Source organism: Catharus ustulatus, chromosome 8 (assembly GCF_009819885.2).
Source record: "Catharus ustulatus isolate bCatUst1 chromosome 8, bCatUst1.pri.v2, whole genome shotgun sequence".
Taxonomy (NCBI): Eukaryota; Metazoa; Chordata; class Aves; order Passeriformes; family Turdidae; genus Catharus; species Catharus ustulatus.
The window spans coordinates 36,309,520-36,324,399 of NC_046228.1; the positions used below are offsets into that span (position 1 = coordinate 36,309,520).

Below are 14,880 nucleotides of genomic sequence, written 5' to 3' on the forward strand. Positions count from 1 at the left end.
CAGCGGCGGCAGCAGCTGGCCCGCCGGCAGGGCGAGCAAACGCGGCAGCGAGGCGGTGCTGACGGGAGAGGGGGGCCAGTGAGCCCGGCGGCGGCTGCAGCACCACCCGGCCGGCCCCGTCGGCAACCATGAGCGGGCCGAGCCTTCCTGGCCCCGCCCCGAGCCAGTAAAGCCCGCTATGCCGCGATCCTGTTACTAATTGGCCAATTTGTGAAAGCTGTGCACGGATTCTCGCGACGAACGAAAGTGCGGCTAATATTCGGGGTGCGGCTTATCTATTGACAAAGACAGCAACATTGTCGAGGCACCAGAAGTGCGGCTTATGATCCGTGCGGCTTGTATTCGTGAAACTACTGTACTTTATTTACAATTAATTCCCAATACATGACACTTACATTACACTGTCCAGTTTTCCCTTAACCAATCCCAAATTGGCATCCTAACCCAGAAGATGGATGCCATGAAGAAGATGAAAGAAATTCTTACTACGCCACAAATCCTCCATCTTGTGTTCAGACCCCTAATATAAACAATCTTTAAAACTTTAGTTTTCTACCTTTTAATACACCAATTTACACTCTACTTATTTTTGTGACTCTGTAATTCTGTGTATAAAGATGGTAATTTCTCCCAGGGACTTAGATTGAACACACAGGAATTCTGGGCACCTTGCCAAGGCTTCTGAGCCCCCTGTCCAGACTCCAGGGAAGCCAGGGAGATATCCTGGGTTCCCACATCAACTTACAGAAATTGCCTCTGGAGTGTCAAATAAAATTAAATAATCCACCAGGAGAAAGAGAAACCAGAACTTCTTGCCTCGCTTCATTGTTCCTTCCGAGCAGCAGCAGAAGATGGAGATGCCCAGAGGTATTTCCAGCTGCTGCTGATCCCAGGGGGAGCCCAGCCTGCTGCCCAGCCCCAGCAGGATCCTGAGCCCAGCCCGGGGAGCTCCCGCAGTGTCGGGAGCTCAGCGCACGCGGGGCCAGGCCCAGAGCCCCGGGCACGGCCGCCCATTGCGGGGCAGCGGCGCAGGCGGAATGTCCTGCGGCCCAAACCTCCTGCTCCTGCCACACAGCGCCCAGCCTTCTGCTCCTGCTCCTCCTCTCCCTGCACGGCACAAATTCCAGCTCGGAGGAGGCTTCCCAAGAGAGGGCTCAGGTTCCTGGTTCAGCCTGAGTGTCCCTGCAGAGGAACAGGGCATCCTTCAGGCAGTTCCACAAGCTCAGGGTTCTCATTTCATGGGGAATCTGGGATGCAAATAGCCTTGCTCAAAAGGACAAAAGCAGAGGGAATGAATTGGAAATTATTAGGGGAAAATTACTGTTCTTACAGACAAAGTTCATTCCCTGCATTTTTCCTTTTCAGATTCTTTCTGTCATCTACTCAGAGAGGTCCAGCTTGTTCTGGTGCTTATAATGAACTGATTGTACTCTTGATTTATACCAGTGCAAGAGATGTAGAATCAGCTAAACTGAACACAGAAACAATCTCCCTCTGTCAGCTCATTTTCATGTTCTAGATCACCTTCAAGATGTCCATGAGGGTGTTGGAATGATTATCACACAACTCTCCACTTCTGGCTGCAGGCTCTGGAGATTCTTTCTCTGCATTCAGTCAGGGTTGTATTCCCTAACAATTCCTGGTACCACCTCCTGTTTTCTTAGCATAGAATAGTAACAATGAAAACCTTACCCACGGCACAACTCCCCAGCCCACAAGGAAAAGAAAGGACAAGTTGGAAAGCTTTTCAAACATTTGTCCTGCTTTGCTGCAAGAGTCGTGCTGCACACACAGTGTGGAAAGCCAAGAGAAGCTGCAGTTGGTGGCACATCTTGTGACAGAAGCTGCACCTCGTTCTCCAGGAAAGACTCTTAGAAAGAGCAAACAGGACTGTGGAGAAGATTCTAGGAAAACTCAAACCGCTTTTAAGAAATGAAATGAAAATGGAAAGAAACAATCCAAGATGATTTTCTCTATTTATTTTTATGCTCCCCTTTTCATGTTGCACTACTTCTCCATCCTATTAATTCCAAATGGATCTCACCTCTAAGATCCATGACTTGGCAAGTTTTAGACACTATAAAACACCATGATCTACACACAGCTTGCCTTCCCCCGTTTTTCCTAGAAAAGCAATGGTGGACACAACAAGTGCAGTGCTTGGGTCAGGTACAGATTCTGCATTCAGGGAATGTGCTCTGATAGTGTTTGACCCTCAGCAGGGACAATGCACAGCAGCAGCCAAGGGGATTCCTCTGCCACTGTGCAGGAGTCCAGACTCTGGGTCTGGGCTCAGCACGGCAGAGTTCCCGTGTTTGGAGCGGCTCAGGGGCTGCCCCCGGGGAGCGCGGGGCTCGGCGCGGGGGCGAGAGGGCAGCGGACACACGGACACGCAGACAAACGGCCCCGGTGCTTGAGCTGCAGCGGCAGCAGTGAAAGAAGCAGCAGAGAAAGCAGCAAAAGAAGCGACTCTATCGACCCTCTCTTGCTTGTCCGCTCCCTCTCCCGTGGTCCCACAGCCACTCCCCGTCTGCCTTTCGTGCTTTACCAGCCCCTCCTCTTCCAGTCTCCCTCTCCCCCGCCAAGCCTCCAACCAAGACCCCAGCCTCCGGCAGAGCTGCCCCGTCCCCTCCCCGCCCATCCCGCCATGGTCTCACCTCCATCCAGCCCTGGCCGTGCTGGCGGCGGCGCTGCTGGGCGGGCATCAGTGCCTGGGGCTGGGCCGGCATCGCCTCCCTTTGGCTCTTGCTGTCCCGGCCCCGGGCTGAGCACTGACAGCCGCGTCTCGCCGGCAGGGTAGGCGCAGCAGGGCCTGAAGGAGCGGGACCAGCTGGGTTCGCTGCTGGGCCGCGGCAGCTTTGGCAGTGTCTGGGCGGTGACGCGGCTCTGGGACAGTGCCCGGTGAGTGGCGGGGCCGGCGGCAGGTGCAGGAGGAGGAGGAGGGCGGAGGAGAAGGAGGACGGGGCTCGGCAGGGCAGGTGGCGAGCTCAGCCCGCTGCTGCCCTTTGCTTGCAGGTGCCCATCCAAAGGGTGCCACGGAACTGCGTCCGGCACTGGGGCGAGCTGGGGAGTGAGCAGGGCCAGAGGGAGAAGCCAAGGGCGTGCCGGGCGGGGATGAGCCAAGGCCCAGCAGGGTGGAAGCCACCAGGACGCCTCGAGGGAGAGCAGCCTGGAGCCAGTGGAGGGCTCAGAGCATCCCGGGCTGGGTGAGAGCTTCCCGACCCCTGGCATGGCATCAGCCCTGCTGACGGCATCGTGGTCCTCCCGCAGCCCGATGGCACCAGCGCACCACTGGAGATGGTGCTGCTGGACAAGGTGTCCACTGGCTTCCCTGGTGTCGTCCAGCTGCTGGAGTGGCTTCAGTTCCCCAACATCATCGTGATGGTGCTGGAGCACCCGGAGCAGTGTCAGGACCTGCAGCATTTCATTCGGGCACAGGGGTTCCTGTCCGAGGAGGTGGCGCGGGAGCTGTTCCGCCAGGTGCTGGAGGCCGTGTGACACTGCACCAGCTGTGGAGTCCTGCACAGGGACATCAAACCAGAGAACATCCTGGGTGACCTGGCCACCAGCCAGGCAAAACTGATGGACTTTGGCAGTGGCACCTGTCTGCAGGACACAGCCTACACTCACTTTGCAGGTGAGCCCACGCAGGGGTGTGCTCCCGGTCCCGGCATCTCCTGGCCCAACATCTCAGGGCCCAGCCTGGATGTGGCAGTGGGGATTTTCCCTTTTGCTGCCAGTCATGGCACTGAGCCTTCAGTCAAGCTTCCTTTTAGCTGGAGGGGGTGGTGGGGAGGAGGGCTGGCTTCCAGCGCTGCTAGTAACCTTTGCCAGCCACTCTGCCCAGGACTGGGGCTGGGGCAGCCAGCCTGACAAAAACACCTGTGGGTGGGGGTAGCTGAGAGCGGGGGGCCAGAACCTGTGCAAGTGAGAAAGGGCTTGGACTGCTGAGCTCACCATGTTTGCCTTGGCCTCATAATTTTTTGGGGGGGACAATCCCTCCACCACAACCTGCCCCTCGCACTCACTGCCGATATCCACCACTCTTTCCATAAACTCCACCACGCCCACTGGCCAGTATACAGTAATTTCACGGCTATAAGGCACACCCTTTTGACTAAAATTTTGGCCCAAACCCAGAAGTGTGCCTGATAGTCTGGTGTGCCTTATATAATGTACAAAGTGGTCCTGCAGCCCTGGACTCTCCTGTCCCACCTGTGACACATGTGGGCATGACCTGCAACTCCAGGCTGTGCAGCAAAGCCGTGTCTCCTCTTTGTGCCCTGAACCACTGCACAGGGGACACAACAGAGTTTTCCCTCCTTCTCAATCACCAATCTCCTGCCTTCACCTGGCAGATGTCAAGTGGGTAGCGAGGGACTCAGAGGAGCAAAGTGTTGCTCATAAAAAAGCCAGGCTCATTGTGCTGCAGCCAAACACAGGTCCCTGGGCACAGTCAGCTGGTTGTGATGTCCCCTTGTACAGACACCTTGGTCAGCAGAACAGCAATGATATAGGGAACTTACAACTAAACTCAAAACAGACTATAGTTTGCTGTGTAATCAAGAACAGATAGTCATTTGCTATACAACAACAGGATTTTGCCTAGTCATTTAGAACTGATAAGCAGGAACTAATGCTCTAAAAACTGATAAAAACTGGATATGTGGTTTGGACTATGGCCAGAAGCCTTGGAGGATGGTCAGATACCAAGAGAGCCTGTGCAAGGACCAGGTTCATCCAGAGGACACTATGAGGATGACTGCTTACTTCTGCTTGCTTCATGCACCAACCCCTGCCCAAGACCACCAGGAGACAGTGCAGAAGCACAGAACAATGAAAAACTGATTAACATATGAACTGAGAGTAGGTGGGGATAGGTTATGAATATGTATAGGCAATGTTGAAACTTTCATAAATACAGTAATTTCACGAATACAAGCCGCACTGAGTATAAGCTGCATCTCTGGGTGTTGACAAATATTTCGTTCTTTGTCCATAAATAAGCCGCACCTGAGTATAAGCCACTCTGTCGTTCGCAGCGAGGACCTGCGTGCAACAAAGTTGCCAAATAGTAACAGAACCGCGGCAGGGTGGGGTTTACTGGCTCAGCTAAGGTTGTGAAGGCTCGGCCCGCTTGAGGCTCCTGACGGGGCCAGGTGGCCCAGCCTGGCGCTGGCACTCGGCGGGGCCACTTGGGGCCGGCCACTGCCTCTGGGCTCGCTCGCCCTGGCCCGGTGCTGCCCCGTGGTGGCAGGCAGGGACGGAGCCCCCCCTGCTCCCGTGGCAGCGGAGGCGGGTGGGGACGGAGCACCCCGCCTCCTCCCCGAACTGCGGCGATGGCGGCATGGGGCCCCCGCCTCCTCCTGCGGCCACGGCAATGGCGGCACGGGGCACCCCGCTTCCTCCCCAAGCTGCAGCAATGGTAGCATGGGGCCCCCGCCGCCTCCCCAAGCCGCGGCAATGGCGGCACAGGGCCCCCCTGTCTCTCCACCGGGCTGTGGCAGAGGAGGGAAGGCGAGAGCTCTCCCTCCTCTCTCCCCGCCTCCCGTGCTGCCTGCAGGGAGCCAGGCTCCACCCACGGCACAACAGAGTAACAATTTGTAACAATCGCGAAATGCCGGCTTTTACTAGCAGGTGCTCAGCTCAGCACCCTGGTTGGCACTTCTGAGGTTGTAAATGTCAGAAAATTATTCACATATTAGCCGCTCCTGAGTATAAGCCGCATTTCCGGTTTGGGAACAAAATCTTAGTCAAAATGGTGCGGCTTGTATTCGTGAAATTACTGTATATATGAGCTTAGGTGTATATAAACAGAGCGTCTGTTCTGTTTGGTGCACATGTTTGTGGTGGAGCAATCCCCCATTTGTGGTGGAGCGATCCTCTGTGTGCCCAGAGCTGAATAAAAATACCTACTCTACAACCTCTTCTGGTTGGGGAGTCTTTCTCTGTGTGTCAGCAGGGCCTTTGTGATCAGCACACTCCTCATTACCTCCTCTATCCCTTGGAGGAGGCAGTTCCAAGACTGCTTATGTCCTGTGGGCTCATTTGGTCTGGATTACAATTCTTCAGAGTGTCTGATGTGGGGCTGTCTTGGGGATTTCTGCCGAACACAGAGATGATAATTGAGATGTTTTTGTTATTGCTGAGCAGTGCCCACACAGAGACAAGGCCTTTTCCTTTTCACTGCACATTGGAACTGCAGGTGCATGGGAGGTCGGGAGGGGACAGAGCCAGGACAGATGACTCCCAACTGACCCAAGTGATGTTCCAGACTATGACATTATGCTCAACAGGGAAAGGGGGGGACATTTGGAATGATGATGTGTGTCTTCCCAAGTTACCATTCCATGGGATGGGTCCCCGCTCTCCTGGAGGTGCTGAGCACCTGCCAGCACATGGGAATGGATGTTTTGCTTTGCTTTGCTTGAGACCCCGACTTTTGCTTTCCCTACTAAACTTTCTTTACCTCAATTGCGAGTTGTGTCACTTTTACCCTTTCAATTCGCCACACGATCCCGCTGGTAGGGGAGTCAGTGAGTGGCCCCAAATGTGAGGCTTCACTGCTGGATGGTGTCAAACCACAACAGCTGTCAGGACCAACTCCTTGCAAAGTCTGAAGGTGATTTTCATGCTTTAAGTACAGTAATTTCATGAATACAAGCCGCACTGAATATAAGCCGCATCACCAGGTGTTGGTAAACATTTTGTTCTTTGTCCATAAATAAGCCGCACCTGAATATAAGCTGCTCTGTCATTTGCAGGGAGGACCCGTGTGCAACAAAGTTGCCAAATAGTAACAGAATCACGGCAGGGTGGGGTTTACTGGCTCGGCTTGGCCGTGCGGGCTCGGGGCTGCTGACAGGGCTGGGTAGCCCAGCTCGGCGCTGCCGCTCAGTGGGGCCGCTCGGGGCCGGCCACTGCTGCCGCTGGGCTCACTCGCCCCGGCCCAGCCTGGCGCTGCCCCGTGGTGGCAGGGGGGGCACAGAGCCCACCGGCATCCGCGGCGGCAGTGGGAGGCAGGGATGGAGCCACCCCGCTCCTGTGGCGGCGCCACATGGGGACGGGAGCCCGCCGAGCCGCGGGGTCAGCAGCACGGAGCCCCCCACCTTCCCCCCGGGCCGCGGGGCCAGCAGCACGGAGCCCCCTGCCTCCCCCCGAGCCACGGGGCCAGCAGCATGGAGCCCCCCACCTTCCCCCCAGGCCGCAGGGCCAGCAGGAGAGAGCCCCTGCCTCCCCCCGGGCCGTGGGGCCAGCAGGAGAGAGCCCTCCGCCTCCCCCCGAGCCGCGCGGCAAGTAGGAGAGAGCTGCCCCGCCTTCCCCACCCCCTGTGCTGCCTGCACAGAGCAGCTCCACCTGCTGCGCAACAGAGTAACCAATTTGTAACAACCGCGTAAATGCCGGGTTTTACTGGCAGGTGCTCGACTTTGCAGCTTGCACTGACTCAGTTTGCACTCCCAGGGTTGAAAATGTCAGAAAATTACAGTAGTTTCACGAATACAAGCCGCACGGATTATAAGCCGCACTTCTGGTGCCTCGACAATGTTGCTGTCTTTGTCAATAGATAAGCCGCACCCCGAATATTAGCCGCACTTTCGTTCGTCGCGAGAATCCGTGCGCAGCTTTCACAAATTGGCCAATAGCGGGCTTTACTGGCTCGGGGCGGGGCCAGGCAGGCTCGGCCCGCTCATGGTTGCCGACGGGGCCGGGTGGCCCAGCTCAGCGCCACGGCTCGGCGGGGCTGGCCGGGTGGTGCTGCCGCCGCCGCCGGGCTCGCTGGCCCCCCTCTCCCGTCAGCACCGCCCCGCTGCCGCGTTCGCTCGCCCGGCTGGCAGGGCTGCCGCCGCCGGGCTCGCCGTCCGCCCCGCTGCCGCTTTCGCTCGCCCCGCGCCGCGCCTCGCGAGCGCCGCGCCCGCCCCGCGCCGCGCCCGCCCCGCGGCGCTTTCGCGGCTCGCGGCGGCGCTTTCGCGGCTCGCGGTTCGCGGCTCGCGGCTCGCGGCTCGCGGTTCGCGGCTCGCGGCTCGCGGCGGCGCTTTCGCGGCTCGCGGCTCGCGGCTCGCGGCTCGCGGCTCGCGGCTCGCGGCTCGCGGCTCGCGGCTCGCGGTTCGCGGCGGCGCTTTCGCGGCTCGCGGCTCGCGGATCGCGGTTCGCGGCTCGCGGTTCGCGGCGGCGCTTTCGCGGCTCGCGGCTCGCGGCTCGCGGTTCGCGGCTCGCGGTTCGCGGCTCGCGGCTCGCGGCTCGCGGCGGCGCTTTCGCGGCTCGCGGTTCGCGGCTCGCGGCGGCGCTTTCGCGAGCGCCGCTTTCGCTCGCCCCGCCGGCAGGGCTGCCGCCGCCGCCACCAGGCTCGCCGGCCGCCCCCTCCCGTCTGCACCGCCGCCGCGTTTCCTCGCCCTGGCCGGCACTGCAGGCCCCCGCACCGCCGGGCTCCCCCACGCTGCTGTCCCCGATTATGCTGGGCTTCCCCCGCTGCCAGGCAGCCCCACCCGCCGGCCTTCCTGCTTCTGCCATGCTCCCCTGCGCTGCTAGCCCCAGTTCTCCCGGGCTCCCCCGCCCTGCTGGCTCAGGCTCTGCCGCCCGCCCCCGACACTGCTGGCCCCGCCTCTGCCAGGCTTTCCCACCTCTGCCGGGGCCGGCCGGGCTCCAACTTGGCTTGGGGCTGCCGCGGGCTCTCACTTCCGTGTTGGTAGCTTTTAGAATTTTGTTAATAGATTAGCCGCCCCGGAATATTAGCCGCACTTCCGGGTTTCCACCAAAATTTTGGTCAAATTGGTGCGGCTTGTATTCGTGAAATTACTGTATTCACATATTGGCCACTCCTGAGTATAAGCCGCATTTCCGGTGTGGGAGCAAAATTTTGGTCAAAATGGTGTGGCTTGTATTCGTGAAATTACTGTAGTTGTCTCTTCAGTAACAGAATAGCACTAGACCAGGATAATGCTTCCACACAGATCAGAGTGGAAGAGTGATACACACTACCACAAGGGAAGATTTCTTGCCTCAGATTTTCATGCTTATGACAGATGAACCTCAGGCAGGACTCAAGAAAGGTGCAATGTGGTAGGAAAGATGTTTGCTAATGTCTTTACAAATAATTTGATGGGTGAAGGTATGGGTGTTAACGTCCTTGAAATGGGTCTTAATGTCTGTACTGACTTTGGGCAGCAGGTTTTTTACAGGGCCCAGACTGCCTGGTTCCTGAAACAGACAAGTGGGTCTGCATAAGGCTAAACCTTGGGGTAAAATGACAGGTTCAACTGGGGAAGATGTGGCAGGCATTTCAGGAAGGCTGTACCTCTCTAGTACTTTGGCCAATGGGGAAAGAAAGAGGGCAACGTGTGGCCAGGAGTTTAGGATAAAAGTAGGCTGCAGCCTCTGGAACCTTGAGAGAAAATCCCGTGGGCTTGTGGCCTGGTGGACTCACTCCCTTTACTCAAATAAAGTTGAAGGACTCCTCTGTCTCGTTTTTGGACATAAATCTCTGGTATTTGTGGATTTTCCTGACAAATGGCATCAGCTGAGGTCCTCTAGCCCAGCTCAGATAGAAAGAAGAACCAGCTGCTGGGGTCAGTTGGAGCAAGATGAGCTCCAGACACTTTTCCTGAGAGGCCCAAGAGGCCAAAGCAGGAGTGGGAGTTGGGGCTGCAGTGGCAGTGCAAGTTGGCTGCCTCTGCTGCAAGGAGCAGTGAGGGCTCCTGACAAACACAGGCAGGGCCTTGGGCAGCACATGGCAGTGAAAAATGGCATCAAATCACCCTTTCCTGAGTGTTTTTCTTCTCCAAACAACTCTCTGAGGGAGTGGAATGTGTTTTCTAGACAAGCATTCAAGACTTACCTCCATCATCTTCCCTATGCTTCCTTATAGCATAGGGTAGAGCCACAGAACTGTATTTCTAAAATCTGAGAAAAAGAGAAAAGCAGGCAATAAATGGATTTTCTAAGGCTTTATGGGCCCCCGTGTGCTCAGACACAACCCAAGCCTCTGCCCAAAAGGATTATGTTCTCCTGGAGTGAAATGCTTCTCACAGCGGGGAAACACCCAGGGACCCTGGGCCATCCTCCAAAGGGAGCAAAGCCTGAGGCACTGGGATGCTTGGGTGTTCACCAAGAACAACTCCAACCAGATCTGAAATCCAGGCAGGCATTCTTGAGAAGAAAGATGCCATCCTCCAAAGGGAGCAAAGCCTGAGGCACTGGGATGCTTGGGTGTTCACCAAGAACAACTCCAACCAGATCTGAAATCCAGGCAGGCATTCTTGAGAAGAAAGATGCCATGCTGGTGGCAGGGGAGAAGGGCTAGGGAACAAGGGAACACGAAGGGAAGGGCTGATGCTGCAGAGCTCTTCACTGGTCCCATCTGCTGTAGGGATGCACCTTCCCCACCACAGCCCAGCTGCTCCTTGACTAGCTCCTGGTGATAACTGAAACTTCCCCATTGCCATATTTTCAGAGTGCCTTAAAATCTGCTCATTGTCCACATTAATTTCCAGGTTTTGGTTCTTTTCAGGATGTGTCCCCTAATACACAGTGGAGGGGGATCCAAACAGAGTTCACCACTTATCTGCTCTGAGACCACCTTCACACTTCCCTCCTCCCCACTCTGTTCTCTTAATTAGTTATGTTCTCTTAATTAGTTCTGTTCTCATGTCTCCAAAAGGAAACAGTAAATCAGGGTGTGTGATATTTTTGTTTCCCAGACCTAGGGCTCCTGTCTCAAACTTCTCTGAGGTCCAAGGAATACTAAAAGCTGCTGAGAGATGAGCTCAGCCTCTCCCTCATTTTCAGATGGGAAAAAGAGGCCAGGGAAATAGACTAAATGGATGAAAAAGGAGATAGGGTTTTGTCACAGTACAAACTTGCTTGTTACTGAGCAAACTGATTCTCCATATGTGGGAGAAGCAGCCTGGTGGGACAGAGAGCCCACTCAGTGACAGGGATAGGAAAAATTCAGAACCAGACAGGGATTTGACCCAATAGGTTCCTGCCTGGTTGCAAAGGCTATAGGTCAGACAGCTGGGCAGCCTGAACTTTGAACCAATCACAAGTGCTTGTTGAGGGACATTAAGAAGAGTATTTAAGGTGCTGTTAAGAATAATAAAGGTTTTTGTCGCATGGATCACAGAGCGCCCATATCTCTGTCTCAGACTCAGGCGCTGACGAAGTTACAGGCTTTCACAGAGAAGCAGCTTCCAGGGAAGAAAGGCCACTTTCCTGCACCAGTTGTCCATGGGGACACTTGGCAGGCTCCACTGTCCTTCCTGAGAGGAAGGACCAGCATCACTGGGACAGTGATCTTGCCTGCCCTGAGGGGACACCTTGTCCCAGTAATGACACTGGGCCTTTACACTTAGAAAAGACCAAGAAGTCTCTGATCTCCTTTCCCTGCCAAAGAGAGCCCAACCCCAAAGTGCAGTGAAGTGAGTGACCAAGGTCCTGAGCTACTGTTTCCAGGAAAGGTACACTTCATGGCAGCCTGGGGTTGACAGAACAGAAGCCACACCAGGACACATGGGGCACTCCCGAGCCAGTGGATGGGGACAAGGCCTTGCCCAAGGCCTGAGCCCAAGATTCTCTTAAACTCTTCCTCTGGGGCTCTGCAATCCTATGGTCTTTCTCTCCCTGAAGTGTCCACCTCCCAAGGTTCAAGAGCACATGGTCTCTGGAATAATCACAGGATCACAGAATATCCTAAGCTTCAAGGGACACACAGGGATCATGGATTCCAGCTCCTGGCTCTACCCAGGACACCCCAATAATCCCATCCTGTGCCTGGGGGCAGTGTCTGAACGCACCTGGAGCTCTGGCAGCCTTGGGGCCATGAGCAAATCCTGGGGTGCCTGTTCAGTGCCTCAGCACCCTCAGGCAAAAGAGCCTTTTCCTGATATCCAGCCTAACCCTGCCCTGGCACAGCTTTAGCTGTGGTCATGAGAGAGGAGAGATAAGAGAGGACAGAGGAATAAAAAGCTCCTCCAACCCTCACAAATCACCAAATGGATAAGATTGGAACAGACCACTTAAGGTTTTCTAGTCCAAACTCCCACTCAAACAGGGTCTCCCGCAGACCATTAGTCAGATTTATGTCTATTTGGCTTTTGAATTTCTCCAAAGAAGGTATCTCCACAACCTCTCTCAGAATTGGTCCCTCTGCTGAGTTACCCTCACAGTAATTAAGATCTTGCTTGTGTTTAGGTGAAAATTCCTTTGTTTCTGTATCTGTCCATTGCCTCTCATCCCATTACTAAGCACCACCAAGAACAGCCGAGCTCCATCCTCCTGATACCCATCCTTCAAACACTTCTGTACATTGATGAGATTTCCTCTTAGCCTTTTCTTCTCCAGACCAAACAGGCCTGGATCCCTCAGCCTCTCCTCACCAGAGAGATGCTCCAGGCCTCTGATCATCTTTGTAGCTCCTCAGCTGAGCCTGTCCCAAGAGCTCCAGGTTTCTCTTGTACTGAGGAATCCACCATGGGACACAGAGCTCCAGACTGACCCGCTAGGGCTGCCCCTCCCTTGGAGGTTGGCAAAGCTCTTCTTAAGGCAGCCCAGGGCAGCCATTGGCCTTCTTGGCTACAAAGACACATTGCTGACTATTGGACAACTCTTTGCCCACCAGAATCCCCAGGTCCTTCTCTGCAGAGCTACTTTCCAGCAGGTCAGCCCTTGGCCTGGATGGGTGACTGGGTTTATTCCTTACCAGGTTCTTTAAATTGGTTTGGATGGACTGCAGGATGGCTGAGGAAAGGACACAGGCACTGTGGGTATTCCTGAGGGTTTGGTAGAGGCATGGGGGGCAGGATGGAGAGCAGGGATCATCTCTCTCCATCTTTCCAGACAGCATCTGTGGGCTGTGGCAGACAACACTCTGTCATGAGGAAGGTGAGTGGGCAGGAGGATTTGGACATCTTTACCACAAGTCAGGTCATACAAGAGAGCCACAAGACGCCTTGAGCACCTGCAGAGAACACTTCACATACAGGAGTATCAGTGCCAAGGATCACAAATGATGAGAGGCTCAGACAAGCTGCCTTTAGATCCTGCTGGTGAATCCCATTACTAAAGTCAGCTTCTTTGGGCCTCTACCCATGTAAGGACTGTCCCTCCCCATCCCCTCTAAGGAGCTGTGCAGGATGAGTTCACAGGGTGGCTGATCTGTAGAGCAGCTTCTGCCTTCAGAGAGATGGACGTCTGCTTGGCAGTAGCCCTGCTCACCTTGTTACTTCTCCTGGTCTGCTCTGAGAAGCTGAAAATCATCCTGTGATGACTTCAGCAATTTCTGCAAATACTCTTCTAGACTTTCAATTTCTCGGAAGAGCTGCTGGAATTTCTGAATCACCCTTCATTTCAAGGCCCTTGAAATGTCTTCCTCTTTCTTTCCTGTGAAGAAAGAACAGTGCCACTGGGTCACTAATGATTACTGCTTGAGGGGGAGACAAGCTATCTCACACAAGGATACCCAAAGGCTCTAGATTAATGTCCCTGACAGAGGGTCTCTGCACTCACAGACACGGCCAGGCTCTGCTCAGGGAACCTCCTCTCCCTGCTGATCATCAATAGGCAAACAAGGCTGATCTCACACATGCCCCAGCATGGGACCAGCAGTGGGGAAGCACAAAAAAGGGCAATGGGGAAAGGGAGAGAGACAGGTACAGGACTTCAAGGGGGAACCCTTAGCAAGTATCAGACAATGAGAGAACTCCCAGCACAGACCCTCTCCAAAGATGAGGGACACAAGAGGGACTCTGACCACCTGCACCTGCAGAGAACACTTCAGCATGGAGGTGTTTCTGTGCTATGGACCCCAGAAGCTGTTCCCCATAGAAGGACTGTCACTCCCCATGCCCTCTGAGGAGCTGAGCGGGATGAGTTCACAGCATTGTTGGCCTGTAGAGCAGGTTCTGCCTTCAGATGGATGAAAATCTGCTTGGCAATGGCCCTGCTCAGCTTGGTTCTTCTCCAGCTCTGCTCTGAGGAGCTGACGTTCACGTTGTCTGGATACCTGCAGTATTTTGAAATATTCCTGCAAGGTTTTCATCTTTTTCTTGAGCTCCTGGAACCCCTCATCTATCTTACTTTCTAGGCCTTTTCTGGTCTTCTCTTCCTTTCTCCTTCCTGTAGAAAAAGATTTGTGTCAGTTGGAAACTGACATTTCTCCCTGGAGTGGGAGACAACTTATCCTGCATGAGGAGGATCAAATCCTCTGTTTTAAAGTCCCTTCTTGAGGATCTCTTCTTGGGTCTTCCTACAGGTTGGTTTTTGGTTTACTCTGCTCCAGGCTGTCCTGGTCTGTGCTGGGAAAAGCCCACTGCTGGAACATCTCTGCACCCTGGGATCCTGGGGTCCTGTGCATCTGCATGGGGATGGGCAGCATAGCAAAAGACTGGCTGGATGCCTTTGGAAATGGGAATTTATGGACAGTGGGATTCTTTGATCTGACTGCATCTTGGCAGCGTTTAGTTTCCAGGTAGTGTGAGCAAGGACTGGCACTGACCTGCACAGAAAGGCTTCTGCCTTTTGCCCCTGTAGCTAAGACCAGGATGAGTCCTCCTTTAGTACTCAAAGAAAGGAAAGGAAATCCCAGAAGGGATGAGCTATGCCTTTGAAATCATTACCAATTGCGAGGAATATCTCCTCCTAGAGTAAAATGTGTCTCTGGTCAAAGAAGGTCATCCCTCTGACCAAAATTATTCCACCCCCAAAGGCCAGACCTTCTGCTGTGCTCTCAGGGGAGAGACCTCCACTGGCCTCACTTTTCTCAGGGATAACACATCCCATCCCATCCCATCCCATCCCATCCCACCCCACCCCATCCCATCCCATCCCATCCCATCCCATCCCATCCCATCCCATCCCATCCCATCCCATCCCATCCCATCCCATCCC

The 14,880-nt window shown here is 54.9% G+C and overlaps 1 protein-coding gene across 2 annotated transcripts in view; it reads right to left on the reverse strand.

The window, feature by feature from the left end:
- Positions 1 to 14,880, reverse strand: part of LOC116999493 (zinc finger protein 282-like) — a 56,784-nt gene that overhangs the window by 11,532 nt on the left and 30,372 nt on the right. The window contains exons 12-14 of one of the 2 annotated variants that reach the window (XM_033066255.1): positions 13,210 to 14,109; positions 9,833 to 9,897; positions 2,658 to 3,519 (exon numbers count right to left, since the gene is read on the reverse strand). In XM_033066255.1, the coding sequence (XP_032922146.1) occupies positions 2,658 to 3,519; positions 9,833 to 9,841 (871 nt within the window). In that variant the 5' untranslated portion in view covers positions 9,842 to 9,897; positions 13,210 to 14,109. Of the gene's footprint in view, positions 1 to 2,657; positions 3,520 to 9,832; positions 10,187 to 13,209; positions 14,110 to 14,880 lie in introns of those variants that run through there. The other variant, XM_033066256.1, reaches the window with a different exon arrangement.